At 34.6% G+C, this 26,733-nt stretch overlaps 1 protein-coding gene across 1 annotated transcript; it reads right to left on the bottom strand.

The window, feature by feature from the left end:
* Positions 1-2,783: 2,783 nt before the first annotated feature.
* On the bottom strand, positions 2,784-26,733 carry APP-BP1 (Nedd8-activating enzyme E1 regulatory subunit APP-BP1). Its single transcript, XM_089233388.1, has 20 exons — positions 26,595-26,733; positions 24,912-25,015; positions 22,285-22,345; positions 21,564-21,594; positions 20,556-20,627; positions 20,359-20,438; positions 17,936-18,045; positions 17,687-17,796; positions 16,930-16,992; positions 16,633-16,696; positions 15,576-15,661; positions 13,648-13,707; positions 12,469-12,523; positions 8,964-9,036; positions 7,096-7,171; positions 6,861-6,900; positions 5,627-5,713; positions 5,366-5,505; positions 3,864-3,934; positions 2,784-3,025 (listed from the first exon to the last, which is right to left on the bottom strand). The coding sequence occupies exons 1-20, from the start codon at positions 26,702-26,704 to the stop codon at positions 2,866-2,868; spliced, it is 1,653 nt and encodes a 550-aa protein (XP_089089514.1). The 5' UTR covers positions 26,705-26,733; the 3' UTR covers positions 2,784-2,865.

A 26,733-nucleotide genomic window follows, 5' to 3' on the forward strand; every position in this document is an offset into this window, starting at 1 on the left:
AGATAAATGCAGAAGAAGTTACAGGCCACCCTGTATATAAGAAACATCATTGAACCGGAACGACTGCTGTCATCTATCAAATAAAAATACAACTGTTGTGATTTTTTGATTGAATTGGTGACCAGTTTCTGGATCGATGTGCTACATAGAAAAAGTCAATGTAGTATGATATTAAACAAATATTTTAAGAGCAATAATATTGATTAAATTGTCAAGCTTGCTTAAAAATTTTAACTGTTGTTTATGTAAAATAAACTGGCATTAATAAAATGCACAGAGCCGAGCCCAGCCCACGTGACTTTTTCAAATTCTAATCCCCATAAATACCCTTTCCAATTACAGTTGCAAGTTAGTCAAGGTCTGCGCATTTTACTAATATTAGTTTACCTTACACAAACTGTTAAAATTGCAATAGCGATATGGCCAGAGTTGGTGTTTGGTGTAGCAGTCATTCTAGTTCAACAATGTTTTTTACATGTAACCTAATACTGTACTGTATACTTATTTTAAATATTATCTGGAACGCACATTTTTACTGATAAATTTTGTTTTATCTGTTTATTGGAAATGGACAGATTAAGTAACAAAGAAAGGCCCCGTTTTATCATGGTCAATAAGTTTACAAAATACGGACGTTTAAGGTCTGAGAATGCTTCTGCATACAGATTTTTTTTTGCTGTGTGCAAAAGTTTAATTTCCCATATAAGGTACTATGTTATTTTGTCATTAAGCACAGATACTGAGATATCAAAATTCTGTGTGCAGAGAAACAACAGGTCAGTGCAGGTGAAATGAAAGATAATAAGCCCCATCTGAAAGAAAACAAAGAAGGCACTCACACATTTCTTGTAGGAATAAAAAAATTTCTTTTCCCGCGAGCACGTCGGTGCTTACCATGGCCTCACAACCTGGACCCAGGCTCCCTAAACTGAAATCTTTGATGGGCCTCCCCTATAGTGAATTAATAGTTTTCAAGAAGAAAATATGTACCGGGATCCCATGCTAGAGCTTTGGCAAGTGTGTCTCCAGCATAATAATATACTTATCAATTCCACCATTATTATTTGTCAAATGTTTTTGTTTTGCTAGCAATTGTGATACTTTTTTTTTTTTGGAGCTTAAAAATACATAATTTTCATTTTTCTTGAGTGCAAAAAAAAAAATTGTCTTAGTCTCCACCATAGCGGAGAATTCAGTTCCTTGAACTCCATAATGACTACATCATCCACACAAGATTCACTTCATGCGACCATCATTGGTAGTGCAAAATGTCACCAAGAAGTATTTTTAACAAGTTGAATCATGCAGTCATGTAGCACATGGAGTCTGCATTTTAGGCCCTTTATAATTGAGAGTATTTAATTTACTGTTATTTGAAGCTGTCAATTATAGCTTGCTGGAAAGCATGCAGAAGAATTAGCGAGTCTAATTATTAAGATTTCGTGAAAAAATAGTGAAAATTCAAATTTTGATAAATTCCATATATATTCACAGCATTTATTTCATGAACTTCACATTTGTCTCGTAAATACAAAATTTGCGTATCCCTAACCATTATTATTAGGATTGAGCAGCTATGGCATTTTTTTAAATGTGTTTGAGCACCCCTGAAATGATTCATAAATAAAAAATTTCATTTTGTCATCCAAGCATGAGATGAGACATCATGTGGTGTCGTAAAGTCATGTAACACATAACATCACGTCATGCTGGACGTTTCTATTCTTTTTACTCTTTAACTACCAGAGGGGTGAAAATCTATGGACCCTAGAATTTCGGAGAGCTTCTTCGAGACAAATTTCTTACCCCCATATTTATTTCTCCTATTCTACTGCACATTGTAGAACCTTTCTCAACAATGACCGGATTACTGGTAGAAAGCAAAGTATTTCAATGTCCTCTTCTCCAACCAAACGAAGTGACAGAGTATGGAAAGAAGATTCACCTGTCTTCACACAGTAAATTCCCTGTGATGCCAAGTTTTGGCTACTTATGCTATTTGCCATCACCAACTTCGTCAAATGTCCTCATCAACGGCATTTTGTGACAGCAGAAATTAGATTAAACTTATTAATGAATAAAGTTTTATGAATCTGAGTGTACAAAATACTCTAGAAAGAAGATCTAGAAGACCTGTACAAAATATTCTACGACCTACTCCTGTTTTAAAAATAGGTTTACGGAGCTCCACCATAAAAATTATATACCAGAAAAGGCTCCCTGGTTCAAAAAAAGTTAATTGAGAACCGCTGGGTTGAAGGATGGGAATAGGAAATCATTTTTACGTGCTGCAAGAAATTTCTATTTTTATAAAAATTAAGCTGATTCACCCTACCATTTTGACCGACCTATAAAGCTCACTTGATATGGCCACACATTGTCAAAAAAGGACAATTATAAATCACAATTTTGGCATATACTAATGCACACATTTTCTCTATATATATATAAACTAATCTTTTTTCTCAAAAACTAGACATGACAAATGCAATGAGGAGCTGTCTTGCTCCGCGAATATGTCGACCTGTAAACCGCTGTTGCTTCCCAAGAGATGGTGACTGCCCAGCTGGTAAAGTTTGCTGTCAAATGTGGAGAATTTGATAATCATACAAAAGAAAAAAATTGTATTCTGCAAAAATTTTGTAATGACAACTCAGTTCATTCATAAATAAATGTTCATAGCACATTTTAAGACTGAAACGTTATTAGCTCATGAAATTTTGTGCGAAAAATTAATCTTTCTAGTTTAAACACAAAAGAACTTGAAAAAAAAATTCTGTACGTAAAAGAAAAAATTTATTTACAAGTGACAAGCATTTCTTAGAAGGGCACAAAGAAGGTGATTTTCACAACCAAATGCCTGCCCTATAAATAAAAAACAGATGTTGTCGAAGAAATGGCATTGTAAATGAAAGTGTTACTGAATGGCACATATTGTCCTGTGATCACTTTGATGATCTCCTGCGCAGCACAACCACCAACGAAAGCAGCCACTGAATGCAGTTCTGCCGCTCCATATCGACACCTTCAAATATGAAGTTCATACATGTTATGATGCCGAGGGTAAAAATACAATGACATTGAGATAAATATATGTACAAACTTGATAAAGATAATAAATGTGCAAACTTAATAAAGATAATAAATGTACAAACTTGATAAAGGTAATAAATGTACAAACTTGATAAAGATAATAAATGTACAAACTTGATAAAGATAATAAATGTACAAACTTGATAAAGATAATAAATGTACAAACTTGACATTTTGAGATATGCCCTCAAATTTTAATTAGAAAGCAGATTAATTTGGGGGAGGGAAGATGTTACTGATTCCAAAAACAAACATGTATCATTTGGTAAAAAAAAACACAAGAGTTAAAGCAAAACCCTTGATTTACACATAGAAATCAATTTCGAAATTCAAAAAGTTTGGAGCATATATAATTGAAAATTGTTATAAATTATAGTAATACCCCTGAAGTTACTTCATGGTCAGATTATCTTTATCTTTAGGACAAACAATAGGTTCTATAAGCATAACATTCAAAGGGCCTCCATTACATGGGCCCCCTGCCTTCCAGAGGTGGTCAGCAACCAGCCATTCTTCAGTCACATGCAAAAACAAATGCAGGCTGGAAAAAAAATGCTTACTGGATAATCGGCCACAATGGGTACCCAAACTAAATAGCAATCCCACAACCCCTATTTGGTGGTCACCTCCACCTAGTTTTTCCATAGATAGTCATGCCAAGTGACCATCTAACAGTTTCACTGTATTATTGCACAAAAGAACTCTCATTGTAAAAAAAAAAAGCTTTTACATTAAAAAAAAAAAACAGCAGGAGCTTAATTGATACATACATCTCATGGACATAATCATCTTTTGACAGCGAAATGGATCCCCAATCTTGAAGTAAATTGTTCATACAGTTCTGCAAGCAAAATGAAAATAATCTACAAACATGTATGCGTCATTTAGCAAAAGAAAAACACAAGAGTTAAAGCAAAAAACTTGATTTACACATAGAAAAATTAATCCTGAAATTCAAAAAGTTTGGAGCATAATTGGAAATTGTTATAAATTATGGTAATACCCCAAAGTTAACACAATAAGTGGGACCAACGATAACCCTGTAAGTCGAATTTTCCCAAGTTAGGGTATGATTTTGCATACATGTAGGCTACATATGAATATTAGTTAATTGGGACCAAACCTTTTCTCTGCAAAAATGGCAGATACTGATATGGTGGAAATTCGATAGCACGATACTCTGAGGACTAAGAAAAAATATAGTTATAAAGGGATTGCCATTGTATCAAGATACAATAGGTTAGCATTAGAGTATAGACATTTCCACATAGACTTGAAAAAAATTAGTAATAGAGGGATTTATCATTGTATCGAGTATTGTTGTAGCGAGGTTTCGCTGTACCATACAAGCTTTGGGATTCCATTTCTAAATCACTGTAAAGTTTTTATCATTATACACTGTAGTCTTTCAAGAATCAGTGTAGTTTCATCACATATGACATTCTGGTCAAATGAAACATTTCTTGATTATCACTTAGTGATCTCTACTATCTCAACAATATTGTTCCGGATAATTTTCCACAAAACTTCAAGGTTGCAAAACAAGAAGCGGTTCAACAGACAAACACAGATTTATTTACAGAACAGCAATTTATACACATATTTACAAGATAATCAGAGAGCTAACAACTTTCTCAAAAAGTTTAAACACAACTGACTGTTCATCGAATTTCTCTCCATTCGAGCCTGCCATCTTGTGAGCACCACACTATTTATAATCCTGGTGGAAACTTTGAGAAAAAGAATGTTCTACAAAATTCTATTTTACAGTTTCCAAGTCGGCGGCGGCACCGTACGGACTGTCTGGAGGGGCGGGACTTTCTGGAATGTTCTCACCAATAGCATCCCTCTCCGATAAACCGAAACCGGCATCAACTCCTGTTGCCAACAGAAGACTGCGATAAAGAATTGCGCCATCTATCGTCTATAGTTCATAACAATATAATCCTCCTCCTTCTAACCAGGTCATAACCCGCCGCTCTCTCTCTTGTGTCAGACTCCTTCAGTGATTATGCTTGTATTTCAGAAGTGTGTATTTTTCACTGAAAATTGTGTAACTCCAGAATCGTGCAACTCAGGGTAGCATGTTGGGATATTACTGTATGACACAACTCAGCTTTGGAAAAGAATTTCTTACATTCCAGAATCAGTTTTGAATGCCCAAGGGTAAAGATCACGAATTAGAAAGACTTGAAATCACACTAACAATGAAATACATTTCACGAAATACAGAAGCAAATTATGCATAGAGCAATTCAAAATAAAAACATACTTTAAGTTTTGCTACATCTGGCTCAACTTGGGTGCTATGAAGTCCTGGATATCGGCTAAACTCTGAATGAAATCTATCTACTGCCCGCAACAGTGCATAATAGATAATATCACAATCGTCTCCATGGTCCAAATTTTGCACTGAAATGAAAAACACTCATCAGTAAATGAACACAGATTCCTAATCAGTCAATGGTCCTATCAAACCAAAAGAGTGCTAAATTTGGAATCCATTGGACTCGCTCATATATATTTAACTCACTCAAATCAGAAATTCTAGAGCAATCTGCAACATATTCTTCAGTAATAGGAGTACCTCGTACAACACGCAAATACCGAGCATTCTTACCTAGAAGGGGGAAAAAAGCACTTATGAGAATATACAGGGAGGGCCACTGAAACATTTTGAAAATTCATAAAAAATTCTGAAAATTATTAATTCATTCTCTGCATATTAAAAGCGTAACTTTATATGTTAGTATTCAAATACATAGTAGAACCTTGATTATCTGGGTGCGGATTAACTGTGTACAAAAATTTTAATTTCATGTTAAGCTCTTCTCTATCCATGTTGTTGTGTTTTTTTTTCCATTGGTAACGTAAGATTTTGTGAAGATTTTGGCAATAAAACAAATATTTTCCATTTCGTAGAACTGGAGATTTATTCATTCTTTTACAGAACTCCCTCCCCATTCTCAGAGGTCCCATGTCAATGTGTTGAAACAGCAGCCCGCCCGACCCCATAATGCCCTGGGGCGATCCACATTGGAGAATGAAAAGCCAATTACTGTTGATGCCGGGGAAAAGCTCCTCTTTTATAAGAGGCAGTGCTTAAAATGTATTGTTTTTTTAACACATGAAAGACAAGGCACAGGGATTCTACCACCACACTAATTAATTTATATTGACCCACTGGAAGGACTTTCAGTCCGTTTGGGTCACAGAGTACCTGAGCCATCGTCATGTGTGTCTTATTATGTGTTTTTTCTCAGTTGTTTTGTGATTTTCTCTGGTGAAAAAAAAAGAAAATTGAACAACTTACACATAACAAAAGTATGGTTTTTTTTTTTTTTTTTTTTTTTTGATAAATTTAAAAAAATAGCTTAAAGCTTTAAATGATATTCACAGATGATGTCATGAAAAATTGATATAATAAAAAAATGACATAGTGTAAATGACACAAAAACAGATCACTGACATTCGTAAATCTTTTTTGTCATCCAGAAATGAACTGTTTGCATTATGAAAATGCTTGTTAGCCACTAGCTGCTAAACATCATGGAATGCAATCTGAGAATATCGCTTTCCAATACATTCACTTTTGAAATGGCTTGTTCATCTATGGCCCTCATTGGCTATGGACGAATAAAGGTTTAGAAACATATTGGGTTGGATTTCACAAAAAGATGAGAAAAAAAGTTTCGATGTAACCTGAGCTACAAAGGGTGCTCATGTTGAGATAAACATTTTGTGTAGAGAAGTAAAAGAATACTTACAAAAAAGTTTAACATCATTTTCAGTGATTAGATCACAGGGCTATGGAAGAGAAAATGAACTGCTATGAACTCAAATGTTTCATTAATAAATCCCTTTTTTTTAATCAAAAACAAAGATCTCTCAACAAATTTTCAAAATAAATTATAAATATCTGCCTGTGATTACTAGTAATGAATCAGTCTGAATGACATGTAATTGATTCAAAGGGAAAAAACTTAAAAAACAAGGGCTCACTTTTCCTAAAGAAGACAGGATGGATTGTGCAGTTTCAAATAGAACAGATGCATCTTCTTCTGCTTTTGTCCTATAACTAAAGACGAATAAAAAGTATAAATTTCCAAAAAATTTTAAAATATTACAAATCACGATGGGAAGAACTATTTGTTACATATAACAGTTGCCAACTTTAGAGAATGAAAATTAGGGATATTTTTACATAGAATTCAAGTTTCGTAGACAGATTTTTCATTAATAAAAGTAAAATTGCACAGGTTTTTCCCCTTTAAAAAAACATAGCATCTTGCTGGCCATCGTGGATTAACACAAAAAAACAAATTATTGCCACTCACTAGAGTTAATTAGCTGTCATTAACACCATCCTAGAGATAATCATTTTTCCCATCAGTGTGTATACATTACTACACTCAAATTAAAATCCTGTTAACAAAAATGTCACCATCTAGCCAAAAAAACAGGACAGACAGACAGACTAAAAGGGACATTATGGTCATCCATGACACAGGTTATCTTGCAAATTCAGCTGTGGTGAGGCCAAACTGACACTGGCTGTCAATTTGATGGTTTTCCAAAACAATAAATTTGGAAAAAAAAAAATTTGATGACAAATTTTGTCTTTACCTCGTCAAAATGAAGCATTTCTTCATATTTGACACAGTGGAAAAAATTTACATACATCAGAGAAACACTTTTCATTTCCTTATGACACATATTAATAGAAACGCTGATAATGCTGATGCAAGGAGACCTGGGTTGGATTCCCAGAGGAGACAAATCGCTTTTCTTTCCAAAGACTTTTCAGCATAACATTCAAAAAATTCTATTTTTCAGTATAGTTCAGGCCGAAAAAACACCTCTTAATCAGTACTTCAAGCTAATAATGTGTGTTATAAGGAAATGAAAAAATGTCTCTGGTGTATTGGTTAGCACACTTGCACAGCACGCAAAGACAGCAAGTTCTATTCTCAGAGTGACAAATCACTTTTCTTTCCAAAGATTTGTTTCTGCATAACATCTGGAAAACTCTATTTCTCAGTAAAATATAATCTGTTGAATGATTAGTGCTTTGATGTGCACCTTTGCAAAATGAGAATCTATCTAAAACGGAATGTTATTCCATTGTCTAGATGTTTCGTTTTCTAGATTCCACTGTATATATAATGAACGCTCAAATATTACATTTTTTAAAAATACAAAAGAGTAAGTAATAAAAATTTATATAAATACTATGTGACTTATAACATTATGGATAAACTATTTTAAAAAATATGTATTAAATATATCGTCAGCTTATAATGAAAACTTTGCACATCAACTTTTGCTGATAATGACTTGAGTGTTTTAGATTGAGAACATCCTGTCTCATCTATTACAGCTTTTACAAAACAAATTGGCCACAATCTACTCTCTAAAGCAGCGGTTCTCAACCTTTCTTGACTCGTGGAGCCCTTTTCAATATATAATTTCTATGGCGGAGCTCTGTTTGACTCGAGGAGTCCTTTTTTGTACATATTTTTTATGGCAGAACCTTGCAGGCCTCTCTTATTTACTTATCTATCAAATCTACTGATTCATTTTATTTTCCGCGAGTCGCCGCGGAGCCCCTGGGAGGTGCACACGGAGCTCTTGGGGCTCCACAGAGCACCGGTTGGGAACCGCTGAAGAGAAAAAAATTAACCCCACTTACATGTTATTCAATGGGACGTCCCATCCTTTTTTTGCTCTTCCTGAAGAGTTGGGAGTTTTTATTAATGAACAAGGTTTTCATTATACGGTGACAATGTGTTAATGTTCAAATAGAATTTCATCATTGATAATTGCATACAGCTATGTTTTTGTAATTATGATTATTGCAGTATTCTTACATTCTCTGCAGTGTAATGTACCGTTCAGTATTGGCTGTCATATCTGGTATCACACCACTCAATGGCAGATAACCTATTAAAAAAGTCAAACATAAAAAATTGTAAATAACATGAATAATACTGATGAATCTACAGACACACATTTTAATGACTTTCAACTGACGTGAAAATGGTACTTAATCGCAATACAAAGGTGCTTTGCAATTTGACACTAATCTACCACTGAACTGATGTTGAATGATGAAACCATCAAATCGCTGGACAATTTTTACCCATAGACATTCAGGCTATACTATAACATCGCCCACTGGAGACTGGTACATTGAATGGTGACTGGTCACATACAGTGAATCCTCAGGTTTGAATACACTGGGTCGGAGTGTAGTGTCAGTACAATTAAGCTAAGTTTACTTTACCGCACACCAACTCAGGTCATATACTGCAGTTTCTAACCAGTGAAGTTGGGTGGGAAATAAAGCCCCATCTATCTGTGGTCGCCCCAGGCTCGATAGGTAAAGAACTTTGGTGTGTATTGGTTAGCGCACTCAGAGTGACTTCATAACACACAAATTGGCCCAAATATTTATCATATTTTAACATATGTAAGGAACCTCTTTTTGCCAAAAATTAGGATTTCTTATGCATGGATAGTAGCACATATGAGGGAGGAATAAAACAAATGGATGCAGGATGTTAACTCCAACCTAACACCAACAGGAAAATGCAGGACGCCAACAGTTGTGAAAAAGTTTGCAGCTCGATGGAGAAGTCGTGGAACAGTGAAAAGGAAGAAATTGTAAAAGCCTTTAAAAAATGTGGCAACAGCAACAATATGGATGATACTGAGGATGATGCAATTTACGATCAGAGTGACTCTAATGATAATGAACTAGTTGATATTGTAGCTGATTGTGGCATATCAGAAGAGTGATGAGGAATTAAATGGTTTCTATGGTGAATAAAAAATATATTTATACATACATATATATCTTTAAAAAATATATATCTTTGATAAAACCTTTTCGAACTTTAAGCCTAAAAAATCAGGGGGTTCCTCATACTTGTTAAAATATGGTAATTATGCTGGCAAACACCTTCAAAAACTGGTGTTGGGTAGTTACAGGTGAGATGACATTAAAAGACATCAGCATTATGCCAAAGTGAAACTGAATGTCTATCCAGCAAATATCATGTATTAGCATGCACAACCCCAAAAAATTTTAGCAAGAAATTGCAAGTCACCCAATTATTTTTTTGGATTATAAAAAAATTATAAAAATAACAAAATGCTTCTGCATATCAAATAATGTACATTCTGAATGAAACTGATTGCACAAACTCTTCGATTTCATGAATACCTGATGAATTAAACTGTTGATCTTAAATTTTTCCCCTGAATATCTCAATAATCAGCAGGAATACAGAATAACTCCAATGCTCTGAGAAGAAAGGAAAAGCCTCACACAGCATTTTTATCGCTTATACAGTAACTCTTAGTTTTGATCAAGAAAACTTACATCAATATTTAAATAAATTATGGAAGAGCAAACCTTTGCTCAATATACTCTCAGAAGGAACCAATGAAAAAGGTGATACAAGGTGCAATGCTACAAGGAGAAATATGAAATTCCTATACATTTCTACACATTATAGGTATAATCTTCAGAAGATGAATATAACCACTATAACTCTAATAATGACTATCACGCAAAAATAAATTAGAAAACAATAATGAATCTCCACCACGGATTGCAGTGGTTTCGCTTAGGTTCACTAACAGAAGGAATTTTGAAAAAATTTGAATAGACCAATCGAATAACTCTATCAAGCAACCAATCAGAACGTGGCATTGGACTCACACACAGGCTCTCAGCTTTATTCTGACCACAACATTTCATTTGAACATACATATTTTTCCACTGAGCAACTGGGAATTTAGATTTGGTAACCAAAACACAAGTGTGATCATCGGTCAGCATGATAGTTGTTATATTTATCCTCTTAAGACGGCACCTACAGTGTGTTGAAATGCATTAAGAATTACTTTGTATTTTTCCTTGTACAGTGATATTTCCCTAACGAACCTCAGCTTAAAAATTTTTCAGATAAAAGATTTTCCCATGATTTTAACACAGCAAACATTGTGAGAGATGAAATTTCACACCAATCATCATTAGAATTAGTCACTAGATCCTGATTAATTTATTTCTGCCTAGGAATCTTTTCTCAGATGTAGCTTCACTTCCCTTTAAGAAATTTTTTTTAACTTTTCGTGTAAAATTATGTTTCATGATCAAGATAAGAGAAAAATGCATAATAGAAAAGCCTGTTTTCAGGGCAAACATGCTTTCAGTGAGACTCAGCAATAAGCTTTCATTCATGCTGAAAACTACATCAGTCTATTGCCTTAGGAAATTTATAGCACTAAAACTGACAGTCTAAACATCCTAGGAGACTATCCTTTACATCTACATGCATTGAGATAGGAATGAGCTGACCACGTCATATAAGGAAACCTATGAACCCGACTAAGTTGTAAAAATGGTGTAAAATAAAAAGATTTTCAGTTTCTCATCTTCCTGTAAATTCCCATTCACTTGTGAAGCTGTTTCACTTTCAATCTTTGGTCAATTATTGCTGTTTTTGCAGTGCTACTTGGTGTTTTATAACAAGTATCTCCAAATTTTAAGCAGAACTTGAAACAAATTTTATACTGGAACTTATGGGAAAATCATGTTTCGGCTTATGAATATCATTCCGTAATGAATTGAGTTTGTTAGCCGAGGTATCACAGCATTTGATTTCTTCATTGGTTACTTCTAAGAAGGTTTAAATTAGCATAATTATTATCAATCATTCAAGTAGCACTAATGTCCAAACTACAGTGAAACCTGCCTAAGACAGACACTGTATAAGGCTGAAACATGTCTTGAGCGGAATCAAAAGATAGTTTGTTTGATGATTAGTGCTTTGATGTGCAAATTTATAAACAGAAATCTATCTAAAACAGAATACCATTTCAGTCTGTTAGCATTCGGTTGCATACAGGTTTCACTGTTTAACAAAACTATCATTCATCCGATGCCGTGCAAATCGCCCAGAACAATGCTAAGGCCAGAATTACACTATAAAAAGTTTTATTAAAGTTCTTTCATAAAACTTAAAAATGCAACAAGTAAGCATATCAATTATGTTCGAGTGGATGTAACCAATAGGCTTATTGGTTGTTTTTCAAGTTTTGTAAAAGATCTTTTATAATGTAATCCCAGCCTAAGGTCGGTATTACACTATAAAAGTTTGATGAAATCCCTTTTATAAAACTTGAAAAATTCAGCCGATAAAGCTTATAGGTTACATTTGAGCAAAATGCAACCCATAAACTTACTGGTTGAATTTTTTAAATTTCATAAAAGAACTTTTAGAAAACTTTTATAGTGTAAACTCTGCCTAAGACAAAATTTCAATGACAAACAAAAATACTTGGATTATAAAATTTCAACATTACTGTGTTGATCACAAAACTGTTTCAGAGCTTTCACCATAATCCAGAACGATTCACTCTATACAACAAAAAATAAATAAATAAAATAAGTATGACAATGTAATGCCAAATAAATCATTAATAGTTATTTCTTTTTAGAAAACTACACAAAATAATTTTAATGTACGGGTAATTACCACTATTACATTTATTTCAATGTTTAATACGATATATTTTTTTCTGATAATGTGATGTTGTATAAATGCATTTTTGCAACATTCATTCAACTGTTGTTGAAATGCAAACCATGATGTTCTAATAAAAAAAGCAACAGCATATTTTTTTATCTCAGAACATGGAGAAAAGCATGTGTGAAATACAATATATGTATTTTGTATTAGGTTGATGATAACCAAATTAGATCAATAATAAACAAATATGCAATTTACATTATTGTAATTAAATTCCTGAGCAATACACATGCTACAGTGAAAAATACTATATTCTGATTCACGTACTCATTCAGTATTTAGTATAGATTGATATCTGTCTTCTGAATATATCATGTGAGGGCACATCCTTAGTGAATGTAGCTTTTCCCGGTATGCCGGGAATGGACAAGACTAACATTTAAAAAGCTGGCATCCCCTGACTTTTACAACATGTGGGCTAATGTGCAAGGTGTGCTACGGTATGAATGAAAAATTTTAATGAATGCACATCGATAAAGAAATTGAATATTTTCACTGAAGAGTCAATCACCTATAGACTAATAGTCTAGCATTTTTCTTTGTGTTCAGCAGTGTTTGCAGAAGTGGCAATACGGGAGTGATGGGATGGTCCAAGAGGTAAAACTATGGGAGGGTACAGTATAGAATCCTATGGGTTGGCTCAAGTTTGGGAGATGGGTGTGTGAAAAAAATCTGAAGGGGTCCATAGAACCAAAAAGTTTAGGGAAACTGTGGTGTAAAGCGCTCATTATTGTTACAAAATTTATATAGTATCGCTCATTACATGGGAATTACACATACTAATTGTAATAAATCTTATGGGATATTATATTGTAATGAGAAACTATAGTATAAAGAAAAGATTCTACCAATTTAAGGTTTAAAAACTTCAAAAGTTGTCAAAAGATATCAAAATTAAATCAAATGCCAATGAAAACAAACATAATATTCTGATTCTCACAGAAATTCTCACCTGATATGATATATCTGTACAAGCAGGATCAATTAAAAGCTCTTTCACATTTGATGGAACCTTCAAATAAAAACACGTAACAGTGATCAAACACATTACGTACGAAAATACAATTCAATACAATACAAAATACAATCTTTGTTTTGGCACATGCCTCTTTTCAACTTTACACAAAATAAACATTGAAATTAAAGTAAGTAGACTTAAACGTTTAAAACATGACACAAATAGACTAAAATATACTTTTTCATTTTCTCAATCAGCCTCCTCCCCCCCCCCCCCCTACTGCAAACCATCAATCTATCATGTAATTCAAAGCAAATTCTGCAGCCCACTCAGCTCATACATCACCCATTCATAATGGAAGCAGTTTGAAGGTTCAACACAAGATGTAAGTGGTTATTTTGCACTGTTTGACTATGAAACTAAATCCCATTGAAATGTCATGACACATCACTAAAAGACAAATGTATCAGGTATTATGATCGAATGAATGTTCTACCTAGAATGGTGGCAGCTGTCATTTGGACTGCTATAGAGATTGTAGATCATAGGTTCCAATTCGCAGTCTTAAAAATTTGTAGTTTGTCAAGTGATGAAGCATTTCATTGCCAAAGAAAACATGCCATATGAATAAAAGGGAAAATTTCGGATTTTTGAGAGTAACCATATCACATGTTTTTCTGGAACATTCCAGTATTTTCCTGTAATTTTGGCCCACCCAACTTTTTTTTCAATAAAAATTGTCCTTCTTGTACTTTCAACAAAGCTTTCTCGAATTTTTTACTTCACTGTGAAATCAAGCTGATTATTATTACTGACTATTCATCTCACAAATTTATTGTGTTAAATTTTCCTTTTTTTTCGTGGAATTTATTTTAATCCACTGTGATTTGCAATAGCACTTCATTTCCTGCCATTGGTGATTTTCGTAGAACTTTTGGCGATAATCTGAAACTTTGCTCTGTTTTAACAACATATTTGGTAAAATTTGACAATTTCTCATATGCCGCTGTGGTGGTCGAGTGGTTATAGTGCCGGACTCGTGATGCGAGGATCCGGGTTCGAACCCCACAGTGGTGGTCGGCTGAAGTTGGTTTTCTGTGGTTCCCAACTTCAAGGCGCAAATGCGAGCCGATCTCCCCTTTAAAAAGTCTCGCCACAGAGAGCAACAGTCCTACAACGGTAAATCATTCAACCATAACACTTCACTCATAGTTAGTAAAACTGGGGGCAGATGACAGCACTACACATAACAAGCATTACACAGAAACAAAACTTTACGTTAGGTTGCACTACACGTACACGCACATTCCCGCATGTACCGATTCGTTGGGGGGTTCCGCGGGGGGGGGGTGCATGTGTGATGTAGCAGTAGTAGGTAGGGGCTCGGGGATCCATGATGTTCTTAAGTCAGCCGCCTCGTTGGGCAGTTTGCCTGTTGTGGCGTTGTATTTGTATTTGTATTATTTGTATTTTTAGGAAACATGGTCGCTTCGAGATTGCAAGGACTGAGGGATTTTCTTCAGAGTTATTTATTTCTGCAAAGCAAACAATTTGAGGACTTTTCTATGAAGATACAAAAGAATTAGAAGAATATGGTTTACCACTGGAAGATTGGGAGCATTGGCATCTACTCTATGATAAATGAACATTCACCAAGATCTTCCTTGAAATTGTGGGTATGTTTTTGCTCATTCCAGTGTTGAGGAATGTGAAACATTTTATGAGCTTCAAACAGAACTCATTTATTAAGATATATGAACTCAACAGAATTCTAAAATATTCAGACATTATTTTTATTTTGAACAAAATATACAAACAACTTTGCTACAACAAATATAGGCATGGAAAGACATCATTATACTGTTTCATTCATGTACAAGAGAATAAAATGTTTTAAAAGCAAATTCTCCAAGGAAACTTACATTAGTCTCTACAATGGACCTGTTGACAGCCTTCACTGCTTCTTCAAAATTTTCCTCTTCGCCACCATCTTTCTGCTTCCTCATGCCTATCATCAAGAAAAGAAAAACACATTGACACAGAGAACTGTTTTTCTTCAAATTTCACATCACTTCAAAATCTTCAAACATATGTTGAGAATAGATATGCATGCTTTAATATAACACATTAACACAAAACGTTAATGTGAATATGTTAATTAGTAAAACATTGGCTTTAAATAAAACATTAACCACTTTGAAATTTTTGGAATCACCACAAGTCGCCCCATTCTCTCAAATCGTTTTTGGTGTTTCAAAAACAATTTATTAGTTGTACCTTGAATTATTTTGAAAAAAAACAAGAATATTACAATTTTGACTAATTTTCTTTTTTTTCAAATGCTCCATATTGGCTTTTTTATTCCACAACATTTTTGTAGAATTTGCTAAGACAAATGCAAAACCACCTTACAAAGACTGATAGCAGGCCGGGGTTCCAAGCTATACCAATTTCGGATGTGAGACAAGAGTTTTCATACTTTTTACCACATAAATGTGTCGCATGTTTGTGACATTTATATGGTATGTTTGTGTGCGACTGAGATCAAATTCCCATCACTAGAAACTTTGAAACTTCCTCTTTCCGAGATATATAACACTGTCTTTACATGTGTTGTCTAGAAGTTATTTGGATTCAAAATCCGATATATTTTCATGAAGCTTTTCAAGATGCTCAATGTCAATTTATACGACATTCACTTTAAAAAAGTTGATTTTTCTACTCAAATCTATGCTAATCATTTTCTAAATATTAATTTTTATTACCCACCCCCACTCAGAAAAAAAATCCCACAAATCATACCCAATAGTACATCATAAGCATTATAGAAATTCCAATGTTTTTGGCATATAATCTGTGAATTATACACAGGAAAATGCTAGAATTAAATGCATAAACTGAATACACTTATACATTTCTCTTTTTTTTTCGAATTAGACCTTTTTCTTACATAAGCACACACAAACAGTTCAGACTCACCATTTTTTATTTCCGATTTGAACAAATTCTTTTCTTTCACAGTTTTTGGTAATCTCCCATCATTCTGCAACCCACACAAGCATAATTTTAAAATCATTAAGTTGACCAAACATATGACTAAAACAACAGTGCAACAAAAATAACAAAACAATGTGAATTCATAATTACACAGCTACGAATGGAGCTTTGCTTTTGTTAAGCAAGAAATCAATCATTATCACTTGACTCATGAAAAATCTGACATTAAAAAAAAGTTTCATTTCATATATAAATAACAAGCAAAAAATATTTACATACGCTTTGTTTCCATTGATTCAAATATTTGAGCAGTATGACAACAAAAGGAATATGGCTATGATCCTGAAATTACAAACTAGTTGAATAAGTTCATATCTGAAAGTTCTCTGGCAGTGAAATGATTATTTTATATGAAACTACAAAGAAAAATCTATCACAATAACCGAAAGCATAATGGTAAATCAAATTAGATGTTTCCAAGTATATTTATCAAGGTGAATGAATAGGTATATCCAATAGTGTTACAAAATTCATAAAGCAGTCATAGATTGCTAGAATGTGCAGTAATGTTTTATACACTCATGTTTATTAAAATATGCAGTCATGGGGTTTCTTAGAACAAGTTGCAGTAGAGATTCAGACATACTAGTGCTGCCGTAAGAGAAGCATTTAGATTCGTCACTGTTAGTTTATTTTTTTAAATGGCCTAGTTAATTTTTCACAAAAGAAACGGAAGGTTAAATTTATTGTTTCGTCAATTTGTATTTAGTAAAGGATCAGTTTTTCAGATCAGGGAATTTTATGAAGGGTCCAAAAAATGTACCCAAATTTCATCTGGACAGACCCCTGCATCTACTATTCATGTTTAAAATCAGATTGTATCTACAAAGGAGAAATGATCTATACCTAATGTACATAAATATTTATGAGTGTCATAATATTTATTTTAAAATATTTTACAATTTATATCACTGTTTTATATGCTCATTTCTAAATGATATATAATCATTTCTCCTTCATTGGAAACAAATCTCACCTTATTGTTTAAATTATCCATATCTATAGAATCAACAAACTGCTGCAGCAAGGGGAAAGGTTTGTCAAGACGGAGATCATAAAAGTCACTCTCAGGATGTGACTCGACAACTGCAAATATAACATAGATATCAATTAGTATGTGATTAGTAGGGATCTAATTGTTTTATAAACTAAACCACACAAAACTAAATATGTGCACAATTTATTGACCCTTGTTATCAAATTTGAGCATCATTTTAGAACTTACCACAATGTTCAACAATTTGGACTCTCATATAACCAATCATACCATAAGAACGGCAAACTAATAAAGGTATCTTCTCTTTCCATAGCTTATCAGCAAGTAACAACAAAGTTCTAGAGATATACATTTGCAGAGATATAATTAAAGTGCAGATCACTTCACAGTATTTACATTTTTAATACTACACTAAAAAAGTTCAGAGAATAAATTACAGTTAGAATGAATCCAGATAGAACCTGTTTGTTTATTTATTTATTTATATATATATATATATATATTTGGTATTTCGTTTAAAGTAATTACCCTGTGCAATTTTGCCATTGTTCATACAAAGATGTAAATTTGGATAGTGGGCCTTTTTTGTCACACCCTCCAGTGTCTTTGTCACTGCTTGCTGCACTTTTTCGGGACCTAAGAATAATTGCCCCTTGAGCCAATTCTTTGTCAGAGTAAAAAAGAAAAAGTTCCATGGAATGCAATCAGCAGAGAATAAGAGGGTTGTAGAAGTATTGAAATGTGATGTTTTGACAAGTAAATCTGACACCAGGGGGGACCTGTGAGCCGGTGCATTGTCGTGATGGAGCACCCACGACTTAGATTTCAGAGATCTGGTTGCTTTCATCTCACCGAATCATACAGATGTTTAAGGACTCAGAGGTTCCTTCTGGTGTCAGATTATCTGCCAAAACATCACATTCTGATGCTTCCACAACCAGCTTAACGAGTCTCGAATTCCAAAGAAGTGTAGCGCCCTACAACAGTGTCTATCAAATGCAAAAAGCAGAATTTGGTGACTTTTCTGTGGTCTTTTCTCATTTGACAAAATGTGCCATGCTAGACTGTTTTCTTATATCAGTGGTTCCCAAACTGTGATAAGCTACCACCTGGTTTGGGTTATTAAAATAGTTCTAAATCAGGGTTGGCAGGTTTTTGATGGTTTAAACTGGTTGAGATGGAAGTACAAAAATGCTTGTTCAATATCAGATCAGAGTATGTCATGGTAATGATGTGGATGTGCTTTCAATTCACCAAATTTCACTATCCAACCACTGTACACAACATTTTGAGGTACCCTCCAAAGATAAAAGTTGCAAGGGTTAATGTCAGGTAAACGTGGAGGCCAGGTGTCTTGTCATCCTGTTATTGTCAAAATGGTTCTTCAGCAGCTGATTTGCTGGTGTTGCAATCTGCGTCTTGATAAAAGTTGTGCTAAGTACAGCATTATCTACTTGTACATTTTTAACTCTTGAATAGTGTGGTGGGGTCATTTCGACCCCACGCATTTTTTATCTTGCAACAAAGATATTGGAGGGCATGACAAAAAAGGCTTGCAATCCATTTACATCTGTGTACGAACAATAGCAAAACTGCATAATTCTGCAGGGCCCCAAAACAGAATATACTGAAATCGGCGAAGGTAGGTCACAGAACAATCAGTGCTACTGCAGAACATTCTGGAAGAATTTTAAGCACAGAAAACACTAATATGAGGATTTTCACCGCAGAACATTTTCAATCAGTCAAGGGCTCATTGCAGAAAAATTAAAAACATTCTGCTTTAATGGCACAGGGTAATTACTTCAAAGGAAACCCCAAATAAACAGGTTCTATGTATATTCATTCTTCTCTGAACTCTTTGAACATAGTAGTATTTTACCATTTTGTATCTCACAACTTCAACTATTCGGATGTGATTAACAACAAAAAAAGATATTTTCCATGCAACTTACTTAGATTAATAGCTTCTACGCATAGGTGCCAATTCCCAGACTCGAAACATTTGTCATTCATCATGTAACAAAACATTATGCTGCCAGGAAAAACATGTCATACAAATAAAAAAGAAAATTTCGGGATTTTTCCAAGACATTCCAGTATTTTCCTTCAATTTTGACCCCTCCTAACTTCTTTTAAAAATAAAAATTACCCCATTTCTTCCCATATTTTCAACAAAGCTTTCTTTATTTTATTCTTTATCAAGCTGCTATGAATATTCATCTCACATATTAATTTGTCTCATAGTTTTTTTTCATTTTTTTCATGAAATTCATTTTAATCCTCTGATTAGCAATAGCACTTTATTTCCCACTACTAGCGATTTTTTGGTCGATTTTAACAAAAATTGGAAACTTTCCTCCGTTTTTGTATCATAACGGGTGATAATTTTCGGTATTTTCCTTGAGAAAAAATTATCACTTTGTGATTGCAAGGACTGAGGGAATTTCTTAAAAGATTTTCAATTTCTGCAAAGCAAAAAAAGAAAAAATTAAGGATTTTTAGGGGGTTTTTTAAAATAAACTTATGAAAAATCAGAAAAAATCTGGTTTTTGACTGGAAGATTTTGATAAGGCTTTTTGGATAAATTGCAAGTATTGACACCTGTGCACACTAAAGAATGTTAGTGAGGAAATGGATGAATCCCTTACTTTTCTGTCAGACTAGTGGCAATGACGATAGAGAACTTTCGAAAGAACATAGGAGAGGAAGCCAGCATTTGATCAATATGCTGAAAAGGATAAAAACTGAAATATAACCTCAATTCTATTTCCAATACTTACAACACTTCATATCACAGTAAATAAATGTTGCATCAAGCGATTATGGCGGGGGGGGGGGGAAATACCTCTTCCACAAAATCTCCTTGAACTTCAGAATTCAGCTCCAACAAATAACTCGTAGCAACTCTAGCACGGGACTTGAAACAAAAATAAATATTGTATGAAAATGAATGGTAGAAAAAAAATTTCATACATATATATGTTACTGCCAAAGCTCAAAGTTGGTCATTTCGCAAATTAGACGATTTTGTTGAATATTAACCTAGACCAGCGGTTCTCAACTGGTGCTCCTTGTGCACTCTCCAGGGTCTCCGCGGCCACTTGAGGAAAATAAAAAAATTATAAATGTTTTCAAATAGTAAAAATAAATCAGTGACTGATGAATAATTAAAAAATTGGCCTTCAGGGCCCCTCCATAGAATTTTTTTAACTTAAAAGGTTACTTTTAACTATTTCTGTGAGTCAAAAAATTTTGAGAATCACTGACCTAGACGATGTCTGAATTTCAAGCTTTGGCCAACCAGTTTGCAAAATGGATCCCTGGCCAAAGTCTGATAACAATAAACAAGTTTCTTTGGGGTCATTGCCACGTTGGCACATTTTTTGTGATAATTATGCCCTCGTTAACTATGGCAACCCATCAAACTGCAGTCATGTGTCAGTAATCTTTTTTTTTCTTCAAAACATTTGACAGAAAACTGTGTCTATATTATTATATAAATAGTTTTTTCTGCAAATTTCTTCTTTTTTTATCTTGTCACGTGGAGCTAATTTAATACAGCTGCTATATATATAGCCATGTATCATGAGTTGATGAAAAAAATAGATTTGGTGCCAACCGGACCATCTTACATCAGCATATCATACTTTGACCTGGGATCTCAAACCACTTTGCGAACTGGCCAGCTAAGAACAAAATTACTTCTAAAAATTAGACTTAGACCAAACCTCTCAACCATTTTTTGAATTGGACGCACATCAGGCTTTGGAAGTAACAAACATATTGATTTGATTATTTATAAATTTCAAGGTATATCGGAACAAAATTCTTAAAAAATAAGAAATAGAATTACCTCTCCAATTCTGTCTTTGTCCAGAAAAAAACTGAAAGATATTGAATGAATAAATAATTTGGCAACTTTGCTCACTTTTGGCATTAAATTCGAATATAATTCGGATTTAAATACAGAAAATCACCAATCTTCAGCATTTCCTTCAAGGAAACATGATCAACAAAAGGTTACAGTGGCCGAGAGATTTTGTTTTGGGGATTTTTCATGGTACTCTTCCATTTCAATCATACCACTTGGCATCTTTTATGTCTTGGCAAATTTTCTAAGAATCATGCAGCGTGACAGAGTCAGCACTCCGGCTAATAGTAGTTATATGTAAGTCACAAAGGCGATACCGAATATGGTTATAATGGTAATGATATGGTTATAACGAAAAAGTACCTTTTGATTTTTGCACAGCACAATTTAAGGACTTTTTTATGAAGATAAGAAAAACTGGAAAATCTGGTTTCTCATCAAAAGATTTTAATGAAACGAAAAAATCAGAAGCACTGGTACCCATGCCATGGCGATCTGGCGCCAGTGATTTTTCCCGCCCTGACATAAGCCCCCATATTAACTCAGGGTTACCAAACAGAATTATGTCTCAAGCAATTTAATAAAGAAGAAAAAGTAGAGTGACTGCAAGACACTCCAAATATCCATAATAATTTAGTTATCTGTATTTGATCACTGACTCATTTTTTATCGAATCACATGAATATAAAAACAATATACTTACTTATTGCCAGCATCTTCACCAGATATTTTATGCCCGTCCACAATAGTGAAAGCACCAATCCCTATCAGGGCAGGAAAAAAACATTAAAATTCTCACAGTTGATTCTCAATCAACTCTATTGTTTCATTTTACTTTTTTACGTCTGATTCCCAGCTTACAATGTAGCATCATATACTACTTTACCACACATCAACTCCATTGATATCGTCATGCAGCAATTTACTACCAATCTAGCTAGGTCAGAAATCTTTCTCTGTAGAAAAAGTCATAATATTCTTCCGTAGGAAGAAGTACACAGTCGCATCCCGATTTAACAAACTCTGATTCAACAAATCCTGCAATTTAACCAAAATGTTTCTGAAACTCTGGCGAAAATAGAAGTAAAAACCCTATTTAACAAATAAACAACCTTGACACAAGGAATATTTTTTGAAATATCCAATTTTTTCCCCCTTATTTTTCCTTTCTCGTCACCGGAAACCACAATCCGAAGATTTGACTTCCTAGGATTTGACCTTCAATTCTTCTTTAGAACAAAAAAAGGGGAGAACAAGAATATGTTCCTTTTTGAGCAAAGGAGACAACAAAGCCGTTTAGAGTGTGTGTGGGAAGGTTTCTGCAATAGAAGTAATGCATAACACCAATACAATAAAACATTATGCTGTCTGCATGTTTAGTTTTCAGTAAAAAAAATAGTTACTTCAAATTTGTGCTCTGTCTTGACAAGTAAAGAAATGCAGGTCATCTCAAGAGAAAATGTTTTTTGATTAGCAAAAAAAAAGATTATTTCGACAGAATTGGAAGAATGTTGGACATACCAAACTTCCATCAAGTAATTCTTCCATACATCTTGACTTTATTTTTAAGGGATGTCACGATTCTCAAAGTTGAATTTTCAAAAATGACTTCAAAAAATATTTCATTCCAATGGAAATAAAATACAAAAGAAATTTTGTCAATCGTTTAATTCGTTCTCTCAAAATAAAAGAAAGGAATAATGAATTACAATGTGAACGTATACAAGAAAAAACCCTTTGAAAACGTGAGGTTTTCTCAGATTACTACTACTACACCAGACATGCACCTCGTCCATATTCTTCTGCGGAAGTTCTAATGAATTGGGACATGTTGGAATGCATATGTACATATAGTGAACCTTCCATGAAGTGTGTTTCTGCGTAATGCTTGTTATGTGTAGTGCTGCCATTTGCAATCCATTTTTTTTTTTTTTTTGAACTAAGAGTTTTTTTTCTCAACTCATAGTGAGTGAAGTGCAATAAATACCGTTGTAGGCCTGTCACTCTCTGCAGTGAGACTTTTTAACAGGGAGATTGGCTCGCATTCGCGCCTCGAAGTTGGGAATCGCAGGAAACCAACTTCAGCCAGCCACAGCTGAGGTGACGGTGGGGTTTCAGCCTAGATCTTCGCGATGAGAGACTGTTACTCTGACCACTCAATCATCACAGTGGCAACATGTGATACTGTGTTGCCAGCAGGCATTCAATTTAAAGATACAGGCCAGGGAGGCGGAAGAAAGAGCCCCTCATGAACAAACAACTTTTCTCTACAAGAAAATTGTTGATCCATTAAGTTAATTTGGGCTCAACAATTTTTCATGTTATATAAACACAGAATTCTGGTGTTCATATTTTTTGCTTGTTTACTGTTCATTTGTTAGTTTATTCATCAATTTGCTGAATTGAATTTGGGAGATTAGGTGAAAAGATTTGCGTTCCTGATGATGAAAAATGTTGTTCTAATGAATAAGCAATCAGTTAATTTAAATTTTAAAAAAATCTGATTTTTTTTTAAATCATGATTTCTCATACCTTGTCTCAAAGTTATCTGACAATTCCAACATACAGCTGGGATCCTATGCGTGTTGAATAAGCAGAAGTTTACTGCATTTAAATATAGACCTACATATAACATTGAACATTAAAGGACGTGACACGCCCTGCTTCTCACATGAGGAAGGGCTTAAATATTTTAAATATTTTGCAGCCTCCTAAAACGGGGGTTTCTCCGTCCCTCAGTACACATGAACACCTCAATGCATGCCAGGTTCACACTGGCACCCGAGAATGACTATCAAACTATTATTTCATGGTCGTAAAGAAACATTCAACAATAAAGTTGCATGATGGTGTCCATTACCCAGTGAGAGAGGTGTATCTGCCTTCAGGTACCCAAAGTTTGGGGATGTCAGGGCTGCAACTGCATACACTTTCAGCCGGACAAGCATGAATTGTGACTAACCCTGTACAATTTTGAGTATCTAAAATAATTTAGATTCCTCTGGTCCAGCGCCCATCCTTCTCTTAGCTTGGGTGGGGGGGGGGGGTCTGTCAAAGCCCTAGGCCAGAGGGGTTTAATGTCTGAATTTTAGATCTTAGCTGTCAGAATTTCAGGTCTCGGATGTCTGAATTTTAGACTTGGACAATATTTTAAGCAATTTCTTTGTCTGGTAAAAACCTAAATTAAAGTCAAAATGTAATCAACCCATTTTTATCCCATTTTACAGCTCCTAAAATTTCGGCCCAGTGTGGCCGCGCCCTTTCATGTGTCAAAGTCTGGTCCTGTTCTCACAATGATACCAAAACACATAATGACAATAATCAACATACCTGGCAGAACCAAACTCTTCAGAATCTCTGTACCAGTGGCAGTAGCATTTATGAGACAGACATGGGCGGACTCCAAAGCAGCTTGACCATGATCACCCCATAACCTTGGTTATTGTTAACATGGAAAAAAAAAAAACTTGTTACAATAACAAATACATTAACGCATAACTCGTCTTTTTTCCATGTTCAACAAAAAAAAATTGCTGAACCAATATAGACTTATTGGTTAATTACAATGAGTAAATACTGCACTTTAACTAGAACTAGGACTTTAACTAATCAAGGAAGGTTAAATATGATTTCCCCCCCTCCCCGTCACAGTCTTACCCCTTGTGTGTGGTTTTTAAATGATTGGCAACTCCCAAACAGGCGATTTTGACTGCTTTAGGTACCACCTTCTTCAGCAATCTGAGTTCTTGGGAAATCATTCAGATATTTGTTCCCACACAATCAGGCAAATACACATTCGCCTGTATAAATTCGCCATCTACAGTATAAAAGATTACAAGAGTGTAAAAAAAGAAAGTTGATAAAAAATATATTCGTTCTTCAACAAAGGAGCTTGCATTGCGCCTCTGATTTTACACAGCCAAGGCTGCAGACAGAACGAGGTTATGCGGGGAAGGAGAGAGAAAAAAGAACAGCCTTTTTTGAAAATATTCTAGTCCTCTTCCTTTCCATGTTTCTCTTTCTGGCAGCCATTTACTTTTGTTGCTATTATATTTTTCCTGTCGATTATTATTATTAGTTCTTCTGGGTTGCCATAGGTTATCGCCTGAAGGTGATGTCACCTTTATCGCTAGAATACATAGCCACCTATAGCCCCAAATTTGAATTGAGTCCATTAGCATTTTAGAGCTTATTATATCTGGGTTGTCAATTTTGGAGTGGAAAGAAGTTGTCACGTGGTAAAGCTCATGGTAAATTAACAATGTAGGACACTGGGTTCTCAAACTGTGTCCCGTCAGTTTGTCAGAGGCACCGCAGAGCAGCTGTTTGACGAAAGTTCTGCAAAGAGATTCTTCGCTACACCGCTGTTGGAAGCTGCTGGTAAGCATTGATTAGGGTAAGGGACACCGCAGGTGGGGAAAGTTTGAGAACCCCTGGTCTAGGATGATATATTTTCAATTTCCATCCCCCAATTTAATCTAAGAAGGTAATCGCTTTCGTCGTTCGTTTTCAATCGTAATTTTTCCGTTTTAGCAGCCATAGTTTTATCTCTTTTTCGCATATGTGTCTACAATTTTTTCCTTTTTCAAGAAAGACGTCCGAAAGTATGACTCCGTTCCACTCTTGGCGACTTTTCGTCACGCTTTCAGACGTTTTTCTCGCCCACACATCGCCAAAACAGATTATACTATAGCTGTCTACGAATTCACGTGATTAAGCAAATTCTGAATATTTTTTTAGAACCTGAAAAATCCATGGGGGGGGGGGGGGCTGGCGCACATGTGCTCTATTTACTCTTCAACGAAGAGGGCGCTGGCCACTGCTCCAGCTTCTAGCCATCAGCGCCAACACCGAAACTGGTGTTAGAACTAACAAATTATTACATCAAATTCCCTTCCCGTGAATAAACTGCATTTATAGCCAACCGTAAAAGGAAACGTGCATTTTATACATAATGAAATTGGATCGTGAATTCATAATTTCTTTATTTGTTAATGGAAATGTGGATTATACCTCAGCTGCCTGTCGTATCGTTTATCTTTGTCCATATCCCCGAGCGATTTCTGTTTTTTCGTCGACACCGCCATATCAACAACACCACCGCCGCTCAGCTGCCGCTTCATTATTGTTACGATACAAGTTCCTGACGTCA

The sequence above is a fragment of the Pholcus phalangioides genome, unplaced genomic scaffold (assembly GCF_987345545.1).
Source record: "Pholcus phalangioides strain wild (caught in Gottingen) unplaced genomic scaffold, Ppha-v1.0 ptg000001l_1, whole genome shotgun sequence".
In the NCBI taxonomy this organism is placed as follows: domain Eukaryota; kingdom Metazoa; phylum Arthropoda; class Arachnida; order Araneae; family Pholcidae; genus Pholcus; species Pholcus phalangioides.